The 26,662-nt window shown below is 31.4% G+C and overlaps 2 protein-coding genes across 3 annotated transcripts; one reads left to right on the top strand and one right to left on the bottom strand.

Moving 5' to 3' along the window:
- Positions 1-14,165, top strand: LOC111615176 (leucine-rich repeat extensin-like protein 5). Of its 2 annotated transcripts, XM_023356578.1 has the most exons (6): positions 1-344; positions 1,895-1,963; positions 3,030-3,118; positions 8,773-8,999; positions 11,417-12,601; positions 12,823-14,165. In XM_023356578.1, exons 3-6 carry the CDS (start codon positions 3,039-3,041, stop codon positions 12,921-12,923), a joined length of 1,593 nt encoding a protein of 530 aa, XP_023212346.1. In that variant the 5' UTR covers positions 1-344; positions 1,895-1,963; positions 3,030-3,038; the 3' UTR covers positions 12,924-14,165. The 2 variants fall into 2 exon arrangements, with proteins under 2 accessions (XP_023212346.1, XP_023212345.1); XM_023356577.1 differs by lacking the exon at positions 1,895-1,963 and having other exon boundaries at positions 2-344.
- Positions 14,166-15,943: 1,778 nt separating this feature from the next.
- On the bottom strand, positions 15,944-25,452 carry LOC111615179 (cysteine-rich venom protein LEI1-like). The gene is made up of 8 exons (XM_023356583.1): positions 25,355-25,452; positions 24,907-25,277; positions 24,697-24,833; positions 24,506-24,599; positions 17,381-17,526; positions 17,191-17,294; positions 17,025-17,116; positions 15,944-16,950 (listed from the first exon to the last, which is right to left on the bottom strand). The coding sequence occupies exons 2-8, from the start codon at positions 24,965-24,967 to the stop codon at positions 16,808-16,810; spliced, it is 777 nt and encodes a 258-aa protein (XP_023212351.1). The 5' UTR covers positions 24,968-25,277; positions 25,355-25,452; the 3' UTR covers positions 15,944-16,807.
- Positions 25,453-26,662: the final 1,210 nt, after the last annotated feature.

Raw genomic sequence — 26,662 nt, 5'->3', positions numbered from 1 at the left:
GATACCTGTATTGCATATATGAAAAATAAAATAGAAGTATTCTAGTTATTTAAATAATATTTGAATTATATATAAAATTAATAATAATAACTTTATTGTTTAGTACTGTACAATCACAAACATCTGCCACGCCACCAGTCAGATCTCCTATTTCTTCACCTGTATCATCACCTTATGTTTCTCCTCCTCATTCTGGTTCAAATTCACGCTCAGCTTCACCTTGGATTCAGCGGCCTGTTCGAAACAGCGTTGAAGAGAAAGACTTTGCAACTTTTGAACGATTTTTGAAGAGAGAACATCTGCATGAATACTTTGATAAATTAAAGAATTTTAAATTAGAAGATGTATGTATTATTTTAATAAGTAACAATAGTTAACTAACTGCTATTCTTCAGATGCTGGCATATATATATATATATATATAACTTGTACTGACATATATTGAATTGTCACAAATCTGGTTAGCAGCAAGTAATTTAATTGCAGGTTACAGAGGCATTTTTAAATTGGGTTTGTGACAGTTTATTAGCATGAACACACCAGTATAAGTTGAATAGTTAAATAAATTTAATAGTTAAAGTAGATATTTAAATTTTATATTGGGTTACGCTGTCTGTTGCAATATTTGCAATTTGTGAAAATTATATTCACCTGGTGATTGAGTGACAAATAGTCAGAGAGCAGTTCTGAAAAAAAAGGGTCTCTTGATGAAAGAGTATTACAGAACATGAATCTGCCTTGGTCGAATACAACTTTACTGTTAATAAACAAAAATAAAATTGTTAATAAAATTGTTTGAGAAACACTGCATTTTTTATATTATCAGTCATCCTTTCATTTCAGATTGGTACAAAAAATCATAGTAATCGAAAAAGTAACCTGGTAAATAAAAATTGTTTTTGGCAAATAGGTTGGTGATTACTATAAAAACAGTCAGTGTGATCCTTGTTTTATTTATGTATTTAATAAATTAATAATAAATATATTTGAAAATTTTATAAATTTTTATAATAATAATAAATAACAATATTTACACAATAACAACAACAATTGAGTCTTTGGACAAGAATAAAATTACAGAAATTTAGGATTTCAACTGGCCAAGGTCACATAGAATATAAACAAAGGAATATAACAATAGCTTAAACAGTAATAATAACAGACCTGAATGCAAAATCTTGAATTATGGATCTAAACATTAAAATAACAGTTAATACATGTGTCAACTCAATACACACACATTTTTGGAGTTCTGTGTTGAACACAGGTTTAATGCACAATATTCAGTTTTTTTTTTTTTAAATGAACAACATTAATAAAACATAAATAAGAAAACTTCAAAATTCATTCCAGAATGTCCCTCAGATGCGACTGAGGACAATATATATATATATAATATAATATAATATAATATAGAACTCTTTATCAGTCATAGATCTAAAATTTCATGATAGACATTTTTATGACCTTAGATAGGATTATTTGCAAAAACTAAACCAAATTACTAACTAGCTTGGGAATGCCATTTTTGGAGGGACTGATGGCTTTATAGTTGCCAAACAAGATCAGCTCATAAACACAAAAGATTACAGAAAATGTGTGTTAAAACACTTACAGATAATACATACAGAAAATGCCAGATCAGACATAAAAGCTTTTAGCAAGTACAAATGACTATATAAACATTATATCAAATAACAAACATATCAAAATACATCAAAGATTTGCATACAATATGTTTAAATTGAAGAACAATATACAATTTATAAATATAATAATCAATTTTGCTTGCTTTCTATGTTTCTATAATTTTAATATTTGTAATTTTAAATACTATACTCAATTATATTGGTTTTCTAACTGACATTCCATTCTCTAATTTTTTGTGTAATAGCTGAAGATGACATAAAGTAGATTGAAAACGTTTTTGTTTTAATAAATGAATTTTGGCTTCCAGTAAAAGGCAATTTGTTTTCTATGTTTTATAAAATGGTGCCAGTTTTTTAGAATTTATTGGTAATAATAATAATTATAAAAGTGAAATACAATGGACCCTTGTAGAATGCATTATAGGAGTCCACATTCATAAAATGTATTTCTGACTTTTTGGCTATTTTGCCATTACACCATACTCATAGTTCCTACATAACATATGTGGTTTATACAATGCCCTTTCCTATAATATAGAATGCATCTTCTGCATTGTATGGGGGTTCACTGTAATTTACTTAAGCCTAAACAGATAGATTATTTTTTCAGGCTATACTAATGTTAAATTTGTATTTATTAAATATGTAGATTTTTGGTTAAATATAACTGATTATGTGCCATTTTGTATAAAGTAAAGGTAATTTATATAAGATGGCAGCCTTCAGGCCAAATCCAGATATTTAATTAATAATACAGTATATAGTTTTTATTTATTTAATAATTGGCTGCTGATAGCCCAGCAGATTATTGTTTATTATTACATGAATATGACACAGTCAATGTTATTGTGAGAAAAATTATTTCTAATAATCCCATTAAATTGTCTCTTTATTACATAGTTAGATAGCTGAACCATTTGATATTAAAGGAATGAAAGTTGCTTATTATTAGGACAAAATACATTTTATCTGCATAGATCTTGATTTCATAAAGATGTTTTTATGCTTATGTTAGTTTTAGGAATATTTTGCTTCTTAATAGATAAACTTTGTATTGTTTTAAATAATGTTTAGTAAGAAACTTTACAAATTTTGCTACCAAATATACTTTTTGTTTAAATTCAGCAGTTTCATTCTTTTATATCAAATTTTAAAGAGAAACAGAAAGGTATTAACATTATCATTTTGAAATTTTTCTAATATTTATTAGAAGAACAATATACAATTTATAAATATAATAATCAATTTTGCTTGCTTTCTATGTTTCTATAATTTTAATATTTGTAATTTTAAATACTATATAATGTTAAGTTAAGTATGTTAAGTTAGTAACGATTATTAATTACAATTAGTTTTTAAATGAGTTTTCCTTGCTTTCAGTTACAGTGCATGAGACAAGAAAAAATTGAACATTTGGGAATTTCTAAGTCTGTTGCTGGAAAAATAAGAAAAATTCTTGATAACCTTAGGTAAAAATTTGATATTTTTTAGTATATAAATAAAAACAATTGATTAGATTTTGTTGTAATTTTCTATAATAATTTTTACTTCAATTTTCAATTTAATATTATGGAAAATATACATTCAAAATAATTTATATCTTCACTTTAATATATGAAGAAAAATAATTAAAATATGACAGATGAAATTAAATTTATTTAGTAGACTTATTATATTTTTTGAATTGTGACTTCCTTACATTATTCATATGATTTATTTCTGCATTAGTCTTTTTTAAGGCAAAGTGTAGAAGTCACTAGGTTTTATATTTAATCATCATAAACTGAGTGATTAATCTCAGACTCAAATTCAAGCTAAGCTTTATCAATGAATTTTAATAATAAAATATAATTAACCTATTTTTGTCTATATTTTCAGAGCTGGTCAACAACAGCCATCAAGTAATTGGTATTATGCTGCTGTGCCTAAAGTTTTGCGTACAATTTTAAAACTATCTTCAGTTGCATAAATATTGAATATCACTAATTATTATTTTCAAAGTCATTTTTGCATTCTGCATTGAAAAACTTTTTGCTGTTAATTTTTATCTGTCACTATTTTTTTCTTTGTCTGTTCTAAAAATATCCCAAAGTTAGACAACAGTGAATACACTATCAAATTTATTTATTATTATAATAAGCTTTCTTTTATGTGTTTTATTTTATCAACTCTCTATTGAATATTGTTTAGACAGTTAGTCAAATAAAACACAAAAGAGAGCTTATTATAATAAATAATTCTGATAGTGTATTTTTATATAAGCTAATTATGAATTTATAATAAAAGTAATAGTTTTAAATATACAAGAAATTTTTATTAAATAATTTTTATAAAACAGATTCATAGAATTTGTTTAAAATGGAGCTATTTACAAAAGATCTGAAATGATGATAGTTTGAATATTATTATTTTTATTGAAATTTTAGTATATCTAGTTTGCAAAATATAATAGATTCCACTTACTGTAATCACAGATAATGTTATTAATTGATTATAATTATCAAAATTAGTAGGTTCCAAAACACATTTAAAAAACTTTTCTTATTGTAATCAAAGTTTAGTTGTAATTATCCTCATCATTGGATAGATGGGCCTTTTTAATGCCATGTTAATTAGTGCTGTTATTTGCTTACAAAATTACAATTTTAACAAAATTGCTAGCTTTACACTAGCTGTTGTTGATGTTCGTAGCACACAAACAATACTGGATGAATTTTGTTTTAATTAATAATGATTATAATTAATAAAGTTTTTAAGTTATACAATTTGTAATTGTTCTAACACTCATTTACTTTTTCTGCTTATTATCAGTTTAGGTAAGATTCAAAGTGATTAAAATAAGTAGAGTCTACTGTATTTATCTTAGGATGATTTCCAGAATGTTTGTGCCTATCTTGCTACATACCATATTTACTTGAATGTAAGATTTACTATTTTTCAGGTTATGGTATCTCTGAAAATATAATGCATCATATGTTTGATGGCCTCTTAGATCAATGTAATATGTAATAATTAACATCCTCTAGTGTCATGCATTTTGTTTATCTGTCACTAATTCCATTGCATTATTTTAATGATTTTTAATAAAATTAGGCTAAAAACTAGCAATATATGTCAGATTTTATTGATTATTCTGACAACCACTTAAAAGGTATTTTTAGACAATTAAGCAAACTTGCAGTATCTTTGCAGTATCAATTGCCTGACACGATCATACTTCAGGTAATTACAATTACAATTATGATTCAGTCTACAAATTATTATTTGTTGACTTGCAACTCTTGCAGTTTCTGATCTGAAATGCATATAAATGAAAGAATTGTTAATGAAATTCTGAATAATTCTTGGCTTTGGGTGATTGTTGGAATTGGAAAGATATTGCAAGTTTGCTTAATTGTCTAAAAAGACCTTTTAATTAAGTGGTTGTTAGAATAACTAATGATTTTTATTAAACTGATATTTGTAATGGTCAAATAGTAACTACTTGAGAGAGGTCACGAGATCAATCTATTAATCTATTACAGTAACATTGTAAGTACTTGGATGAAAATTGCAGAAAAAGTGGTGTGGCTTCCTTTCAAGAAATATTACATTTCCAAAAAGGAATATATTGCTTAAAAGGAACTGAAGACTCACATCTTTCCACATGAAAGATGTGAGCTCTGAATCCAGTGTTTATTCAGAAGAACCTAACACAAAGTGAAGAGATTTTAGACTTCAGTACCATAGAAGAATATGATACATAACTATTTTACATGCAATAAATACAGAAAAAAACAGAATTTTTTTGTCAACAGAATCATTTGTTGACAAATTTTTCTTGAGTTGTCTATTTTCCAAGAAAAAGAAAAGAAAAACTTATGGGTGAGCACAAAGAAATTAAACTGTATCTTAGATCTAATAGACTAGATGGCATCTTATATTCAAGTAAATATGATAGAACAATTTTCAATTATCCCATATATATCTATTTAAATTTTCATTTCTTTACTCTCATTCAACTAATTCAATAATTTATATGAAGACATGTCAGAATAATATAAGCTGTAATTGTGTTAAAAATAAAATAAAATATATGATTGAAAATGGCCAATAAATAATTATCTTGGAGTTCTAATTTAACTTCATATTATTTTTTTCTGTGGATATTGGCAAAGGAGGAAGTTAACAAAATTAAACTGAAAAATATTGAACTTAGAGTACACCTAGATAACCCTGGAGATGTTAGTAACCAATATAAATAATTGATCCAGATAAAAAATACAAAATGTTGAGTAGCCCAAATCTCATATTGAGCTGTAATTTGACATTTATTTTATATGAATTAGTTGAATAGAAATATGAAATAAAAATTTAAAAATAGGTGTGACTGTTTGTTCATTATGTATAGTATTAATATGCATTTGAGAAATATCAATAAGATCTCACATTGCTGGACATCAGTTGGCTTAGGCTAAGTATAAACTAGTTGACATAACAGCAAACTGGTCATCATAGGCCAATCATTAGCTGTACAGTCATCAATTCAATGTCATTCTATATTATACCTTTGACAGAAAATAGGTGGTTCTTTCAATGACTTTCAGATTCAACATGTTGGATTTTTCAAGCACAATATTTATGCCACTTATTTCAGCTACAAGCTCTGATTTCACATCAAACTTTTTGATTGATTATCAAAATATTTCATTAATTTAACATTACAGTTATTTTATTAAATTATTGTAACTATAAAATATACATATGATTGTATAACATATATATTTAGCAATATGTAGTACATTTCTTATTAATCACTTCTTTGGTAGTAAAAAATACTCTCAAGAAGTAATTGCAAAAAATTATAAGTAACACATTGTGATTACCGATTTTTATAATTTTGTAAACAAACTCTTTTGAGTTATAATTCCTAGGATGTTAGAGGAAATGTTTATTGGGCCTTTAGAACATGAGTGATATCATGAGCCATGACATCGCATTAAAAGTGATGGCATTGACTAATTTGCACCTAGTCTTAAGTAATCTTGTGGCTTTATTTTTAGATTGTGGATTTGAAATGGGACTTCCACCTAGTTAATTTAATTCATTCAACACTATAATATCATTTAGATTGAATCTTATAATGTATGTTCTTACTATTAAAGTACCAGTACATATAATTAAGGTAAGGTTATCTGTATGTGATATGGATAATCTTATCTTAAAACTTTATCTATATACCTAATCTGATTATACACTTTTTTTTTGTCTTTTTACACTTTATTGTTATTATTAATATAGTTACATTGGAACAAATGAGTACTTTTATTATATTTGTTGACAGAAATTTTAGCCACAAAATAAATATAATTTATCATTAAGGTCATTCTAAAAGTAAAGAACATTTATCTCTAGATATTTTTATTTAAGATAATGAAACAAAACTTATTTTACAACACATATGATACCTTAGCTACTTTTCTATATATTTGCCATACAAATTTAAACATTTTTCTTAGCGTGTCACCAGCTTTTCTATGCCTTCTGCACACTCAGTTACTGCGAAGTTCTTGAACCGGTCATTAACAGCCTCTTTCAATTTGTTGTCACTTCCACAGTGATTTCCAGCCAAAAAATCTTTCAATTTTGGGTAAAGATGGTAATCACTCGGAGCCAAGTCCGGGCTATAAGGAGGATGTTCAAAAACTTCCCACTTAAACTGCTGAAGCAAGTTCTTTGTCAACACAGCAGTTTGTGCGTTATCCTGAAGAAGCACAATGCCTTCGGACAACAATCCCTGCTGTTTGTTTCAAATTGAAGCTTCATAGATCACATTACCATAAATCTTGGTTGTCTGTCTGTAAATTTTGATAGGGTAGATTTTTTTTGCATTCAAAAAGCGTATTACACTACGAACCTCACACTTGGCGGGATCTTTAATTTAATTAATTTTTCACATATTTCAAAGTTACACTATAAACAGTAAACAATTGTTGCAGCTTGCTGTTAGCATCAGACTTTTGGGAATAAATGGGAAGGTCCATGATGCGGCAGTGGGTAGGGGGTGGGGAGAGAACTGCGTAGCTCGTCTGATCAAAATGTTCTTTTCTTTTAGAATGACCCTCGTATAAAAAAAGAAATTAACTATTTTGCACCTTTGAAATATTTTTATCAGTTCATTACATAATAATAATTGCTGAATTTTATATATTGTTATAGGTAACAGTAGTTAAAGTTTTAAAAAATAGGAATTTTATATTTTGTAGTTTATAAAATTATGTGAAGGTGTATCAGAATTTAAATGGACCCAACAATAAATATAATAAAAATACTTAAATTATATGTTTTTAAAATTTTATTTGTATATAAAAATAATTAGAATTTTATTTTGTATAAATATTTTTTATTTAATTATTAAGATTAGTAAATATTAACAATTTACAAATGGAATTTACAATTTACAAAATATTAATTATTTACAAATGGATCTCACATTATAATATGATTTAATTATTACAATAAGCGAGTAAAATATTTTCTACATCAGTGTATTTATTATGCATTTGGTAAGGTGTCAACTTACTTTGTGGCTATCTAGAATCAAATTTGATCTAAATCTTTATACTTTGTCATGAGTAATATAAATTGGGCCATTATTCTCAATCTCTCATTTATATTGGCCAACCCCATTGTGAGTCAGGCTCACTTGGAATGGGTAAAATTGTGACCAGCTGTTTTAATATGCTGATGCTTGACAATAATAAATCAACTTTCATGTTTTGGTTTGTCATTAAATTTAGCACATAGTTCATATTAATGTTGTATTTGAATGAATGTAGTTACATTGTGTGAAAAATTTCACATTATTTAATTTTCATATTATAATATAATCTAAAATTTAATGAATACAACTTTTGACAGACAGCACAAATTGCATGATTAATGCATTATTATATGCAGGAATAAACTGCATCTGTTATGATTTATCCTATGTATTTGTATTCTGTTAAAATAGTTTTATAAAGTTTGCTATTTTTGGAAACTATTTTCACTATTACAAGTTAAACATTAATTTTTATGTTTAACTATTTAAAAATTTAATTTTATATTGTAATTTAATTAAAGTTATTTGTAATTATTTCAGAAACTGCTCAAGTTTAAATGGTGTAAGCAATCACTTATCAGGTATTAACCCAGTTACTGCCAGTAGTATTTTGTCAAACCAAGGAGCTATTAATCAAATTAGTAGTGAAAGTTCTCCATCGTGTTCCGAATACTCCAGTCCTCCTGCGAGTCCACCTCTTGCAGATACTTCCCAAAATCAACAGGGTTTAGAAAAACTAAGTTTAGAGGAGAGTATAAGTGAAAAAGGTATTATAATAAATAGATACACTTTATATACATTGTCAGTATTTCAGTTTATTTTTTTTAATCATTAATTTGCATGCATTCATTATAATATAGGAAGCATAATTTAATCCAAAATATTCAAAATAGTGTATAAAAATTCATGTAAAATTTCATTTCTAATTGAATTTTTACCTTATATGTTAATATTTCTAAAACATTATATTTTGTTACACAAAACATGTAAATTTGTTACTTATTTTTTATTTTTTAGATTTTACTTGAAATGAAAATTTCTGCAGATTATTTAAATTATTAATATTGATAAACATTGTTTAGAAATTGTATTTTTCTAAGCCAATTTTTTTAATGTTAATGATTTAATATGATTTTCATTTATGAAAATTATATTAAGTACAAAAAATTACCCTAGCCAGCAGGTTTAAATTTTGCAATTATTATATTAACCAAACCACGTAATTTTTATATAATTTATTTGCGTTGAATACAAAAACAATTGACCTTTTTTATTACATAAGGATTACTTGAAAGACATCAGTATTCATAGTTTTAAAGACATTTATTTGCAAACGTATTTTCATTTAGTAAAAGCTACAATACCAGTTACATAACATTAACACAAAATATTATAATTTCTCTGTAATAGTTTTGAATAGTCAAGATCAGCGTGATTGTTGTTTTTTGTTGTGAAACTTTTTTCCTGGAACCTGTTGCTTAATTAGTCAACAGTAAAAAGAAAAAGACTACTTTCCTTGGTATCATCTCTCAATTTCCTTTACATTTTGATGGGATCTTTCCTCTTATTCTTCACTTAAAGATCCAAGATTTTCATGTAGTTCAGATGAGATTGTATAAAATGAAGTTTTAAACTCATATTGCAACCAAAATCTTGGATGTACTTAACATTTTGTTGACAATATTTGTATAATTTAGATCTTTTTTATTACCAAGAAACTCTGTAACAATATTCGCAAAAGTCTAGATGCAACAGAAAATTTCTTTCCTGTTGCATTTAAGCAATCTCTTTTATTTAATGCCTTGACAAAGTGTTTAACCATCCCTAGCTTAACATGAAGAAGAGGCATAATTACTTTAGAAAGCATTATAATAATTGGTTGTATAATATTTTGACATTTATAGAGTAAGGTGACATTCTATCATACAACTTATTCTATATCCCGTTCTTTTATTATACATTCCAGAAAAATGCCCATTTTTTTAATGAAGTAAATCTCCCTATATAATCTACAAGCATATTGAATGGTGTGAAATAACAAAAAGTATTGATTTTGAGAATTGCATCACTTGACAAATATAGCTAATTTAGACCAATTTTGTGTTTAAAGAGTTAAAGTCCGTTTGAAAGCATTTGCAGTTTATGTAGCGCATCAGTTTGTGTTGATATTAAATTGCAATTACAAGGTCACCCATCAGCTTTTTCTTTGTCTAAACTTCCTAAGAGTGTCTAAAAATTGTAAAAAAAAAATCATTTGTGCTACACATTCATCTGACATCACAAATTTTGAAAAACGGACATCTATATATATGCCTCGCCTTTAGTTCTCTCCCATTTTTGTATACCAGTCTTGTGTTTTATCTGATATTAGATTCTATTACTTAAATTTTCTTGTTAAAAGCTGGTAAATTTCCAGTATTTCCTCTCTCCTGTATAATGTTGGCTTTAAATTGTTCTAAGTTGGAATCATAGAAACATATTTAATTGTCAAACACTCTAACTATTAAATGTTTTGATGTGATGATGATTATAGTTATATGGCACAATATATGCAGTTTGTAAAGCAAAGCTGGCAAAATTTATAAAAAAAATCAAATCTGATGATTTATTTGTGTACATATTTACCAGCTGAAATATTTCTTACATTGAGCATTAAGTGGGAAAACATTTTCTTATTAAAAATATTAATTATAAGTTTCATTTAATGTTCAAATCAATAACTTTGAAGTTTATTTCAAATATTTATATATAATTTTAATATAAGAATAAATGTTAAAATTTATTCATTAAAATTATTTACATTACATTAAAAAATCATTATATATAGAATGTTTTTTTTAAAATAAAATATATGTTCAGAAGAAATTCTCAATTGTTACCCTTATACTTTACAGATCTAATGTAAAAATGAGTTTTTGAATTTATTTTTGAGTTGTAGAACTTGAAGAAAGCAATTGAAATTGTTGCAGACATTTCTTCTTATAAAAAATTCATCTTTTTTTTATCAACTTAATCAAGAAGAGAATAAAATTCGATGTTTATGAAGTAATTGAGTGATTTAACTGAATGAAAAATATTGAAATAATTCAGAATTTTAAAGAAAAGATTTTGTTAATTGTGTTTTATATTTATTTAAAGTAATTTATTATTAATGTAATACTATTTAAACAATTTCCTTCTGTAGGAAATAATTCAAAATCAGAAAATGAAGCCATTTTGCAGCTAGGAGAAGATAAACAGAATTGGTCTGGAAAATGTGTTGGTGCAAAATTAGAAGAAAATCAGTGTAATAAAGAGAACCGGATAGCTCTGGGAATTGCTCCATCTCCAGTAACTTATGCTCCTGCTGTTCTACAAATTCATCCCAATGTTCAAAAACCAAATCATTTGCCAGTTCATGGTAAAAATAATCCAGCTCCACCTCCTTTAGGAACAAGTACTGTGATTTTTGAAAATGGTCAATATACAAACTTTGGTCTACCCAGTGCTGTTTCTTTTTTATCTCACAGTAACATTCAACGATCTCACAGCGGAACTCCAGAACGAGTACTTCCTGTATCTACAGTTGTGACCGTAACGACTGTTTGTCCATTTCCAGTCACATCTGGGTGCACAACACCAACGTCCTGTATGGCAACATATCGAAATAGTGGAACTGGTACAATGACTACAGCATCTCTTGCCACTAGGCATCACTGTCCAAAAAATATTTCTTCAATGCAAACGATGGTTATAGACAGTGAAAACAACCAAAAAATGCACCAACAACCTGACATCATTCCCACTCATTATACATTAACACCCACTTATCTGCTTCCACCACCACCTCCAGTATCCACTCATCATAGTCAACCGGCAACCTGTACTTGTGCATGTACAGTTACCAGTTCTTCAGTTCCATCGTCAGTGACTTCGTCGACTCCAACTCCCGGTACTGCACAACAACCACCTCATCCTGTTTCATTACCATTTAACTGTGTTGGATTTTTACCCCACATCTTCCCTCAGACATTCCCATTTATACCTACACATAATAATTCTCCAGCAAATGGTTTAATATCACCAGCTATGACACCTCCTCCTCCAGTCCATAACTTTCCATTTCCTCTAGCAAATGGACTCCCTCCAGAATTAATATATGCGAGACAGTCATTTCCCATGCCTCCTCCTTCACCTAGTCCCAGCTCGGTACCATCTAATCCAGTACCTAGTGTAACGTCTGGAACCGTGAGTTTTGCAGGTGGCAACTCGTGCTATTCAAAGTACTGTCAGTCGACAAATGGTGGCGTTTCTGCAAAAATGACTTGTTATAACTGTGGAAAAGTTGGACACCGAGGCACCGACTGCAAGGAATCTGCTCCGGATGACGGTAGGCACTATATCAATACTGTTTGTAAAAGTGGAAATAACTAATTTAAATATTGTTAATTTCTTTTGTCTTAAAAATATATGTTTGTAAATATGGTGCCTTCACATTAAATATTTATAACGGTGCAAATAAATATGTACATAAAGTCACATATATAAATTTATTTACTACAAATATGCTTATATGCTAATGTTATTAAATAGAACTTATGTTTGTTTCAGGGCAATTTCAATTGAATTATGCTCCTGCAGCACCCTGTAGTTTGGATACTCAGGGGAAAGATGATATTTGGAGTAATGTAATTGGGGCTGCTAGCCAATAATAATTGATCAGTATTTGTATGGATTGCACTGTCTGCAGAACTTAATAGCACCATTAACAAACCACCCAAAGTGCTTTTTGTGTTCGTTTGACTGTCAAACAGATCAGCTGTTGTAGTTGCAGCTTAAAAGAAACATTCAGTCAGATTTTATAACTGTATTTTAATATTATAGTTTTAGGTTGTGTAGAGTGACATTTTTATCATTTGCTCAAAATTGTAATTGCACTAAAAGTTTACTCATTTCCTGTTAATTGTTTTTATTCTAATAATAAGAATCCAATCCGAAAAAAGGATCACAGAGGAAACTACGTAAAGAAACCATCAACCGAAGCCTATGCAACCATATTGGTGCCACACCAGCTGATTTCAACAGAAGTCAGCTTGTCCATAATATTTTCAATGGGAAAAAAATTCAGCAAGCCTTTTTTAAAAGTTAACCAAAGAGAGATTTGGTATAAAATTTTTGCAACGTGCAAAAAATACATTTAGTGCCTAAGATTTGTTAGTTTCCTTGTGATACATCCTGTGTATATTTGTTTGCCTTTTTCATAAGTTGCCATTAACAAAGAAAGAATATATTTGTGATCATTGTATCATTCCTTTCGCTTCGAATAAATGAAGAAGCTGTGTTGGAGATTACAATTCATTCAAAACTCCCATTCCAAACAGAGCCAGCCAGCCAGCTAGAGTTACACTCAATGTGCCAAATTAAGTTAAAAAAAAAAGGAAGAAAAGAAAATAAGAAATTATTTTTCCCAATCAAAGATATTGACTTTCTAGTCAGACAACTTGAGCATGATTGCGCATATTTTGTCAACAGAGGCTCTAAAATCCAAATACACTCAATCACTTGGCTTTTTGCTTGTTATATATTTGTCATTGATAATGGCAAAAGAAAAAAAAAAGAAAAAAAACGTAAAAATTCCCTGGTGCTTGTATATTAGATTGTTTTAGAAACATATGTTCATATATAGCTTTGGCTTGTTGCACACAGCAACATATAAACTGCTTGTCCTAGATCATAAGACTTCACACGTGTTTCTCATTGTCATTGTACATACACTCAAATTTATGTTAAGTTATCAACAATTGTAAATACTTTGTCACAAGTCCAGAAATGACTCCTGTTAATTAACGCGAATGCAGGACAAAACATATTCCTTGTTTGCCAAATTTTATGAATTGAATATATTTCTAGGAATGTCACAATCTGAGACTTTGTAATTATTTTAAACATTGAGAGAAAAAAAAAATGGATGTACCTTGAGAGCAAACACTGAAGTAAATAAAAATCAACTGTTTGACTTGTTATTTATTTTTTATAAACAAATTATACAGTTTGTAATATTTGATGTGTAACATATAATATAATATATAATCAATAATTATGGATTAAAAATTAGATAAATTATAGAACAGATCTGACACACCATAGCGAAAATTCTGCAAATATAATAAAAGCTTTGTCGGCCCGATGGCCGAATTTTGTTCTATACGGGGGTCGAAAAAAAATCCAGGAAGTTTTCGGGGGTTTGATCCGGATATATCGGATCTCGGCCGCTCCATTGTGGGCCTGATAGATGTGTATTTTTATTCCGACTGACAAAAATACGTTTAAAAATGTGGAAAAGAAAAATATACTTTATTATGGGAGCAGTTTTTATAATAGTTTCCCTGTTACTAGATGCAGTCGGAGAAAACTTGGGAAATTCCCGAAAAACCGGAACATCTGGAAACTTTATCCGGTTACGAAATGATGTCGGTGCTGATCTTAATTATCGGTAATCAATTTTATAATTTCTATTCGGGCAATTCTGTAAACCACAATTTCGCAATATTCAGCACGGAGAATTTGGTTAAAAGGAAGTTTCGGTAATATTTGCATATTTTTAAATAAGTGTGCGCGAATTCTGATTGGAGTATATTAATTAATTGCAGTCGGTTAGTACAAATTGTTAATATGCAAGATCCTCGTTAAAGCGAATTCATTAGATCTTGATTTAGAGTCGCGTCGAATATCGTGTAAAGATGGCCGCCGAGGCACGATTCAAGCTCCGAATGAGTGATTTTTGACCCCCCTCCCAAATTGTAGATCCCTTGCACGACCATAAAAGTCGGGAACCAGACCGCTATATGTGACCCTTCGCGAGATATTCCCCTATAGTTGACTCCGTCATTTCCGGTCACGTGACTCCACGACCAAAAGGGGTGCCGGATTTCTGCGGGCGCGGTTTCCGGGTGTCAGGGAACTCTGCGGTAAAAAAAACCACGCATGCCCCTTACTTAGCCCTCCGCGCGCGTACCTCCCCCCCGATCTTCGTCCGAAATCGCCATCTATTGCCTGTAAATACAAATATCTACAGTATTAATAGCACACCGGTTAACTGAGCCGGAACTCGATCTCCGATCTCTCCGCACGTGCCCACCAGGTAGCTCTACCAGAACCATACGGGAACTCATATTTCGGGCATGCGAACACGAGAAAAGCACTGCGGGCCCATCCACGCGGCCCTCCCTCGGCCATAGAAATGAAGCGCGGGTCACGTGATCCCTCGAGGTTATTCAAGACAACGAAAGAGAATGCGAGAAGTAATGGTATGTATTTTCTTTAACTCGTACTTTACCGGCTCATATTCCTACAAAGCTTCGATTAACAATGCTTTTCAAAAATCTGATGAAGACAGAAATTGCTATTTGCATCTTTGAGTCTTAAAATATGGAAAACTTTTAATATAGAAATTGCTTTTTCATTAATACTTTGATTACAATTTTTCTGCGAATCAAGATTTTCAGTTTTACTTTTCTTAATCCAATAATCGAAGTTTGTCTTCAAATTGAAATATGCAACATTCGGGAACTTCCTTTATTAGTAGCAACAGTTGTTTGGCGAATATTTGGGTTAAGTTTTACAAGAGGATACGAACTTTTCCGAATATTAGAGAGGTTGCGGCCAAAGTTTTCATCTTTAAAACGTGAACGTGAACGTCGAACGTCGAGCGCCGTATACAAGATAGCGGCGCTCGACGTTCGACGTTCACGTTTTAAAGATGAAAACTTCGGCCGCAACTTCGCTATTATCACAGGAATTTGGAGCAAGTTTTGCACGTAAGTCTTAAAGAGAATCTGTTGGATATTCTTTTGGTTTGGTATCTTTCGATGTAGTAAGTTTTGGTTTAGCAACTCTTCACGCAATCTTTGCCTCTGAGATAATAGCATTCAATGATGGAGCAGCATTTTTAGAAGATGCTTGGAAACGTTTGCTTGTATTTTACACGTGCCGAGACTGATCTAGTCGTGGGTCAAGTACGAACGTAGCAGCGAAACGTTGCGTAATTAGCCGTAATAATCGGGCTTTTCTTTAGTCTTTGCCGATAATTGCCAGTTAGAATATGCCAGTTAAACACACAATACGCTTAGCGGAGAGAGCGACGCGACTCCCGATTGCCTCCCCGGAAGTAGCAGTTGAAAGGTGGCGATCACGTAGAATTACCCATATCCGTGGGGATGTTTGGGATTGGAAAAGAAAGCGTAGGAATATGCCACAGAGTAATTTTGGAGAGGTTATATCTCGCGAAGGGTTGCGTGTAGAGGTACGGTGCTTTGACTTTTTTGTTCCTATGAGTATGCTCTACTGCTCTGTTAAGTTTCCGAATGTATCATTCAGAGCTTGAATTGAGCCGCCGATGGAACTTATTCCCCCTTCCCCCTTTCCAGCGCATGTATCCTCGTAGAGGACGGAGGAAAAGTCTGCTAAATTGTCACGTAGTTGGATGGAAACAAGCTAAAATTTTCAGTGATCGACCAAATTTTCGGCGAAAATTAAACAAACAAACAAAAAAACTGATATTTACATAAAACAGAAATCAAAATATTTAAGAAAATCATCACAGTATTTTTCCGTTACATCGACAGGTGGCACGACATGCCTGCGAACGTTCCTGATTTTCGTCGTCACACAACCAATTGTGCCACGTGGAATTCAATTCCCCGCAATTTGCCCAGAAGTCTCCGTAATCGCATCCGTTAGCTTAACAAAATAATAATAATAATTTAATTTTAAAATATAAATTTAGAAAGATAAAGAAAAACGTTAATACTTACTACAAAGTTTGTTATATTTACACTGACCGGGACACTTGGAACACGGTTCTCCAGTGTCGTATGGACGACTGAATCGATCGGGATAATTGCCACTAAACGTTTCGACGAATAATATAAATGATTAAATAAATTACAAACTGGAATAAAAAGGAAAAAATGTACTTACATAGGGCAATAATTGCAAATGTAACTGTGATAGGGTTTAGCGGTGACGTTAGGACCACAATAGTAGTAACTGCATCCTATTCTGTGAGAGTTGTACCAAACCATCTAAGAGGGAAACCATTATTAATCTTACTTTTTAAATCTGTTCAAAATGTTTTTTTTTTTTTTTTTTGTTTTTCTCCCCGAATTACTTGCGTATAATGTCCAACGACGGATGGAATATTGTTGGAACCGTTATAAGTGAAATTCAGGTGTTCCAGGAACCATACTTTGATAGCAAAAAACCACGAAACCCGAACGTTAGCGATGAAAATATTTTGCCCGCAGGAACCGTAATCTAGAATTGCATCGAAAACACCATTAAATGTTTCGCGTAAAAAAATGTTTTAAAGTACTGTATTCAAATTTAAAGAAAAATTACTTTTTTTTAACGGTATAAACTGAACAAAATGATAAAAGAAAGTCCCAATGTAACTACGGGCCTTCAGCCTCTCACGGTACAAGTATAATCGTTTTATTATTTATTACCGTAATGGCGTGCGACTGACCAAAGTTAGAAGCGGATGACTGAAAGGAGGGAGCAAACTGAGCAGCTCAAAGAATTTCAACAGAAAGAATTGATGATGCACGGGTTTCTGCCTGAGTTTTCCGGGTTTTCTCCACGTCTGTAACGCCTGAATAGGATCAGCTACCCTTAAAATACTTCCCGGAATGCATTATTCCCCGCATAAAGACCATCATAAATGCATACTACTACTATTACATGACAATTACGTCACATTTTATCACGGGGCGATATAGCCTAGAAGCTCCTGCCCACTAGTCGATACAAGACGAGACTGTTCTGTAACACAGTTGAATCTGCTGAATGCTGACATTGGCTGGCAATGCATTGTGACATGGCCTCCACATGATCAAAGTAATAATAATGATAGGGGAAGTAAACGAAGATACGAACTTTTCGTAAATTTGAATTTCTTATTTATATCCTTGCTGTACTTTATTGAGTAAAACCAACCTGTTATTTATCACATCGTACCGAAAAGACGTCTCTATATTTAGGAGAGATGGCTTATTACGAAGGGAGGAGATTTTATTTGCAGTATGGGTGAAAAATAACTAGACATTGAGAAATAGCTATACTTTTTGTAATGATAATGCAACCGTAATAAAATTTATGTACAAATATACATCAATCAATGGAATTTTATAATCTCTGCAACGGTGGTGTGGGCAATGACCGAGAGATGCCCCAAGCAGAGTGGAATAAAAGACAAACCATTGTCTGTTCAGGACCCATTGCAGATTGCTGCGCGTTATGAGCTGTGGAAATCAGTGATTGCTGTGCAGAGGTGATGTCGTGTGGTGGAGGGATTTCGTGCCACAATCCGTTTGAAAACAATCAAAAATTGTCATTCAAAGCTAAAATGATTACAGATTTGATTGCGGACGCACATAGAGATGGTCATCCATCACGTCACGATATGAGGAAAACTTGTGGATGACACTGGTGCCTAAATTGAATTTTAAGGTATGCTTCCGTATTTCCATTTAATATGATACATTTTATGTAATCTTCATCATATTTGCTTTAGAATTATAGAAATTATAGTAATTTATTTCTACCTAGTTACTTTCCACCTAGTTTATACATTTTAATATGAGAAGAATATATATTCCAATTCTAATTGTGTACTTTATGTGTATACTATAAATATTATACCAAATCAAACACTTATATTATATTAGAAAAACAAATCGAGCATTGTGGAATTAGGATGATTTAAGAATGCAGTTGTTGCTATTTAAAAAAGAAAAGTTATCGTTAGGAACAGCAAGTAAACAGTTTAACATTCCATTGAAAACCTTAAAAACCAGAGTGAAATAATAAACAAAACCAATAAGCAGAAAAGATTGAAAAACAAGTTTGAAGTTATAATCATCATCATCATCACCTTCATCTTCGGGATGAAGAATAAGAGATAGTTATTTCATCCGATTGTCATTCTGAATAATGTAATGAGGATGAATGAGCGGAATATTTTGAAATTTACTTTCAGACTATGTCTAAATCAAGTTGGTTTCAATGTTTAATATATTGTAAGAAACGGTTATACAGTAGAACCTTCCCAAGACGGAACCCGAATAAAACGGAAACTGCCTAATCGGGAAAAATATCTGATTTACGCGGGTTTTACTGCACTCGCTCTACACAAATTTGTGTTTTGTGTGATAGAAATGAAAGAAAAGAAAAGAAATTAAAACAATTTTTATGTTTCAATCGTTGGAATAGTTCAAGTTTGACCCTCCGGAATTTTTACAAATCTTCACATTTTGAGACCCCCCTGAACCCAAAAAAGTAAAAGGGGGAAATTCGGTATATGAGTATGTTGTTGACGTATATTTTGATATTTGTGTATGGGATAATGATTAACAGACGAAATTTTGCACTGTGGTTTGTGTATAAGAGGCATTGATGCTATTAAATTTTAGGAGATGGGGGGTCGCGTGTCACATCTCGAATAGTGACCGACTTAATGAAGATTTTACTCGTTATAAGTTTTTTTTTTTTTTTAAAGTAAAACTCATTTCTACACTCAAATATTAGGCTTTTTGCCATTTTACAATAATTAATAATATAAAAGTTATTTTTTTTTAACAAAATCTCGTAACAGATGGCACCAAAGACAATTTTAATTTTATGCTATGTCTTACTCGTTAGTGTCTTTCGCAGGGAAAGTTAGGCAACTCGCCAAATGCGGTATAAATCATTTAAACGATTTTATCTGCGTATTTCTGTATACTAATTGTACAAGTATAGTCTATTGATTTATTAATTGGCTAACGAGTATGTTCCATAGTCTATTGTGTAGACTATGGAACACATTCTTCTGTTTATAATACCGAAACAAAGGCCAGTTTCCTATAAGTTCGCGCATGAACAACGGGCTGGCCACGTGGAGTTTGCCGGTTTTTTTTCACGTGTCTAACACCCGAATGGGTGCCAGTTTCTGTTTCCCATAGAAATTCCTCCCTGTAGGCACCCCCTCGGCAGATCGCCCAAATGTTACGTTGCCATACCTCATTAAATCTTAGATCTATCAATACTTCAAAAGAAATATTTGAAAAATAGAAAACTTTGGTTATATTTTAATAAATTGACATTTTATTCATTCTGTAGGCCAATGCTATCATCTTTTGAATTTTATTCCATATTTATTTTACTTACAATTGTCGTTAGGTATTAAATGTACATTCCGCTTCAGTAAGATGCAGTCCATAATGGATTTTTCATCTCTATACTCAGACAGACAGGATTTATACCATCTTTTATCATAATATAAATTTAAATAGTGTTTTTTTTATATTTAACCTCGGCCTTCAGGAGTTTTTGATAGTATTTATTTATCACATAAATTAATTACATGCTAATTTTATATTCCAAAATTAACTTGAAGAGGGAACGAATTCGATAATAGTAACTACGAAGTGAATGATTTATCATTTGAAGAACTGGTTGATGTAATAATGTCGTATTCTGTCAGACAAAATAAATAAAATCACAAGAAAATAGAAGCGTGGATAAAGATTTAATCGGCTACTAGGATATAACGGCAACACGTGGGCGATCAGACAAAGGTGATGCCTCTCGGGAGGACTTTCAATGGGAAAAAAAAGGCCCTTAGATGTTTAGGCAGATGTAGAAAACTATTTTTATTTACTGAAACTCTTTTATCAAATGTAAATAAAAAGTTCGTGCTGAAGAAACATATATATTCTGTATTAGGATTACTTAACTTTACTTGTTTGCTGCAACAAGTTAAATCAATTTGTTAATTCACTAATTAATTCCCTTTGTTGCATCTTTAGAATAAGTATTGAAGCTTGTCGTTGATTTTTTTTTAAAGATGTTCACTCAACACTAGCTACATTTTTACAAAGTGGTTTTTCCCCCCACTTTTAAGCTAAAATCAATTTAACCAAACGAAAACGTAATGATCTTAATTAGAGAGTAATGCATCATAGTTGCCAATTTAACTATTTTACAGCTAAATATAGCTGCTTTAATTTTACATTTAGCTATAGAAAATGATAATTTTCATATTGTCAATACAGTCGACCCCCCTATAAGGGTTTCTATAGTTCGGATTCCTATATGACGGCGAAAAATTTGCGACGGTATCCGTACAAACCTGGTAAAAAAACTCCTATAATTCGGTAAAACGTCATCCATCGGGCAGCCGAACTACTTTCCTCCGTCCAGTGCCACGCTACGGAGAGTTTAGGCGGCTAAATTGAGTTTACTATCGTCTGTACAGTATTATATATATAAATTGTATATAAATTAGGTACTGTACATATAATTATATATTAATTATATATAAATTAGGTACTGTATATATAATTATATATTAACTTAATTTATTGTAACTTTATTATAATTATATATATATATATACTTTCCGCCGTCCAGCGCCATACTACGGAGAGTTTAGGCGAGTAAGTTGAGTTTACTATCGTCTGTACAGTATGTAAATTAGGTACCGTAAGTCTAATACAGCACTAATTTTATACATTTCTTGTGAAAGAAACATTTCTTATTCAACGGCCATAAAAATTATTTATATTAATGATGTCTCCAAAGTTCAACGAAGTTTTCGCAGAAAAATAACTTATCAAAAATCGCGGCCGCCGTTTGGTGCGCTGCTCCGCGACGAAAACAAGCTTAAGCAATGGCGATGTCGAACGGTGCACACTCGGTAAGTAATCCTACAATTTTTTGTTTATAGCGTAGTTTATACGGATTATTCCCCCAAAAATATACGTGTTTTGGAAATGTTGAGTCGAATTAGTCTAGGAATCGATTAATTTTATGGAAGAAAATCTTTCAAACAGCCGTAGTCCGTAAACTTCACACGTGTCGGGCTGTGATTGGCAAGGACTCGTACAAAATTGATTCATAAAGAACGGAACGTATCTACAGTGTTATAGGGGGGTCGACTGTACTTAGGATTTAGCTATTTTCCTATTCTAGATACAAATAATAAATTTTTTCAATGAATGGCTTTGAGACTTTGGCATTCGTTCTTGGACAGAAGAAAGCAGCGGCAAGCTATCCTGTGGACAAAAAGAGCAATTTCCTGAGGCCCCCACTAACAAGGAGGACCAAACCAATCTTTTATAGACTCATTACTATAGTAAGAATATCGAAAATTTAATTTGGCGTCATCAGGGAATCCTAGATTGCTGGTATGGCTCAGAACCCTTCAAAGATCGCGTTAAAAAAAACTAATGACGATACAAGGAAATCCTCTCAAAAATTTCCCCGAATAAAAGTGTCTTCAGGCAACATGGGACCGCTAATTTAAATTTATATACTGAAACTATAACGTGCCACTGGAAGGAAAAGGTTGACCACTGAGCCAAATATCAAGATAAAACGTCTAGATTCGTATTTTAGTGTGCAAAAAACATCGGTAAATAAAGATGATGATTCTGATTCGCTACGTTCTTTCTTAGAGTCTTCATTTGTAAATTTGTCTGTGTAAAAGTGGAGGAGGGTGGTGAATCGTCTGGTGAGTTTAGAAGCTCTACAATAGCTCGACGACAAAAATACGGACATTTTAAGACGAAAATTAAGAATTTTTGAACAAAATTTTCAAGTTTAAAAGTGCAGTTAACGAAGGAATTTCAGATAACAATGACTTATTAATGCTTTATATGGATAGTTTAGTTAATGAGGAAAGAAATAGGAGCCTTAGGTACATGGGGATGAAACCCTCCTGGACAAAAATGAATTTTTCCCGAAAAATAGTGGGTGGCTTCAACTTCAGGACACGCAATAGACGTGTATTTTTACTCTTCCAGTGATAGAAACACGTTTAAAATGTGGAAAAAGAAAAAGAAACTTCATCGTATAACTTTATTGTTAGGCGGAAGTCGAAAAAATCCGGTACAATTCCGTAAAAGTCGGACATCTGGCAATCTTCTTATCCTTATGTTGTTTAATTATGTTAAACAGTGAATATATTTATTTGAATTAATTACTGTACTAAAGACTTGGAGGTCATTAATATAACTTTAATAGAAATTGGAAGTACGACAGTAAAGGGAAAGAGCCGGCTGAGGATCTCTCAGCCGGCTTTCCCCCTTGTATTGAATTAACCTTCCGCCTTTCCCCCTATTGTGTTGAATTAATTAACAGATGTTATAACCCGTAATCAAATATTAAAAAATCAACTGGGGTATTCAAAATAACGGGCACGTTACCTGGAATGGGGGCTTTAATACAGCTGGATAAACAAACCAATGACATAGCCCGTTTTATTTAATACTGCTTATGATGTCATTGGTTTGTTTATCCAGCTGAATGAAAGCCATTTTATCACCTCGCCGGCAGGATTCAGAAATTACTTCGAGTCTGCGTATTTGATGATAATTAATTCTTGTTTATGTAGAAGACACCTAGTGAAAATTATAAAAGAGTATAAATCAGAAGGGAAAAACGTAACTTTAATAGAAGAATTTGCTAAACCATTTGTTGATGTTAAATGGTCGAATTAAAGACGATATTCTAGAGGAATACGGCATATGTTTCAAGAAGAAAAAGTTCAATTATCGATCTTTAATTTCAAGGTCAATTTTAAATTTAAGCGTGCATTCGCGTAAAAATTCATTGTATTGGACGAGGACCTGATTAAGGCGTAATTTAAAAGTCTGGTACAGGAGATTGAAAAACTAATTATATTCGTTAGAAGGCTCGCCAGTGGCCGAGTGGATGAAACTACTGAACTGAACACTGGTGACCAACGGGCTGGCCGCGTTGAGTTTTCCAGGTTTTCTTCACACGTCTAACACGTAAATAGGGAGAAATTTCCATAGAAAGTCCACTGAAATTTCACTCTCGGCAGATCGCGTTGTCGTAAAACAAATAACCCAAACCGAACCGTATGATCTCCGATGGGAATTCAACGAGTTAGAAATATGCCATTTTACACGATAAAAGTATAACACCTAAGGAATTTTATGTAAAGAAAGCAAAATCAGTTTTTTTAGTGCCGCTATCAAAGCAAAGCAGCGATACATCTTTCCTGCCCTCTCTGCTCCTATCTATATAACGGCGGCCATATTTCTATCTATATTGTTGTAGTCATATTGTGAAATGATTCAGGTTTAAATTAATTCGAATATTTATAATTCTTTTTATACTTTGTTTCGGAGACAACAAAATCTAACCCAATTCTATCGTTATGATTTCAAAGAAATTAACCACAAAATTCTCACGAAAGAATATTTAAAGTATAATATTTACTTACCGTCTACCCATCTTCCGGTGATGTTATCGTGTAAGAGAACTTGACAAGCTTGCGCCCATCTTTCCGCATCTTCAGTAGCTCCATCGTGCCAACTCTTCGTCGAGAAGATCGGAAGATGCAAATTGCGTTAAGTCATCAAATCGGGTAGCATTTACCAAAGAAAAAAAAATGGATGAAGACGTTCAACTTACCACCTGCAACATGTTACTCGCCGGGGGATTAACTCGTGCTCGAAAGAAATTATGGTACAGAATGATCTTTTTTCTGGTAGACGAATAATTCGGATCGACATCGCGATCCGGAATGGCATTACCGTACAGTTTCGGACCTTGAAATATATATAATTTAAAGAGCTTACATTTAAGTAGTAAGAGTATATAATACGGAGTAAAAATTCTTACGTGGTAATGCCGAAGAAACCAAGTGGCAACATAGAAAAATCAATGCAAAGTCCAGAAACATTTTTATAATTTGAATAAAATTCGTAACGGAGAGCTGAAAAGTCGATGGCAGTTCTTTTAATTTATGTAAAGCTGTCTTCGGTCTGAAGATAAAAACATATATCGACGACTGATTAAATCCCGTCTGGAAGTACTCATATGCAAGGTCAGTTGGAGGAAGAAAAAAATTGCCAGATGTAAGGATATAAAATTATTTTCTTTAAAAATATTTCTTCATTTGAATACAGTCGTAATGAGTAAATAAACCTTATACGGGTGGTCTTTACTATCGGCCGATTCCTAGAAACGATCGTAAGATAAACAGAGACGACCTGGAAAAATAATTTTTTGAATTTATCAAAATGATGATGATGATGATAACGTTGACGTTGGTATTAATAATACTCACCTCAAACGATTCCCTTCTTTAGGGTACACAAGATAATAAAAGACGTGAAGGGAGTTTTATAATTTTAAATGGAAAGTAGGGTCAAGGTATAAGAGATGAGATAGAAACATACGATAAGAAAGGCGTCCAATCATTTTAAAGTTTATTTTTATTTTTATACAGAACTTCCATCAAAACATTTCTTACTTTGTTTATTATTAGCGTCGAATCTTTTAAATAATCTTTGAAAGGTGACTAACCTTAATGAAATTTTCCAAAACAAATCCCGATCGAGATCTGTTCGAAAGATGACTCCAGTTTCGTTTACAATTATTTGTTTTTCATGCATATTTTAATATAAAATAACGTGGAATATTTTTTTAAATTTTGGTATTTTAATACTCGAAAATCCTTCGAGTTGCTTAACTTTCCCGGCAACATTTAAAGCTGCTTGTAATGCCATCTGTTGTGATATTTTATTTAAAAAGAAAAAAAAAACTTAATTTTGAGAGTAGGCATGAGTTTTATAAACGATTCTAAATGTTAATAACGAGTAAAATCGTTATCGAGTCCGACCCTACTAAATATACACGCGAATCCCTTTATCTCCACACCTCCACGACCTTTAACCTCCAAAATTTACTAGCTTCAATCCCTCTAATGAACAAACCACCCTGCAAAATTTCAGAAATTTTCGACAGGAAACACAGGAGTTATTAAGCTTCAAACAGGGTGAACAAAATCGTGCTCACTAACGTCCATACATCCAAATTTTTTTGTATTTCTCGAGTAAAATCAAAGCTATTCAATATGGCGGAAACAAATTTTAGTTAGTAACCCTTTATCTTTAATAAATAAACAAAGATTTAAGTAGTTACGAGAAAGTGAATTATTATAAAGACGAGACATTGTAATTCACATTGTTACTAGACTCTCTATTCGTCACGAAACTTTAAGTGTTTCTGGGTACGAACATCTTTAAATAATTAAATATTAATTTATAAACTGTACATTATTCAAATCTAAATAAATTAATGTATTTTCTTTTATATTCTTGACTATTTTCTTACAATTTCTCCCCCCTTTAGTATCTTTCTACGAGCACATTTCTCAGTCTCTGTTCTTCGTCAATTACGAACACGTGTTCGTAAGTCATTTAAAATCGCTTAAAAGTAATTTTAGTAGCCTTTACGTAAAGGTTACGAAATATAATGACCCTTTATTTAATTATTTTTAGTATTTAATGTACCCAACTGAAGTATTACATTTTTTGGACTTGGAGACCTTGAAACATCTAGAAATGCAAACAATTGGAGTTAGATAGATGAA

Source organism: Centruroides sculpturatus, unplaced genomic scaffold, assembly GCF_000671375.1.
Source record: "Centruroides sculpturatus isolate CEXI.00-Female unplaced genomic scaffold, Cexi_2.0 scaffold1368, whole genome shotgun sequence".
Classification (NCBI taxonomy): domain Eukaryota; kingdom Metazoa; phylum Arthropoda; class Arachnida; order Scorpiones; family Buthidae; genus Centruroides; species Centruroides sculpturatus.
The sequence above is the reverse complement of the archived record's forward strand: the minus strand, read 5'-3'. Positions and strand labels throughout refer to the sequence as shown.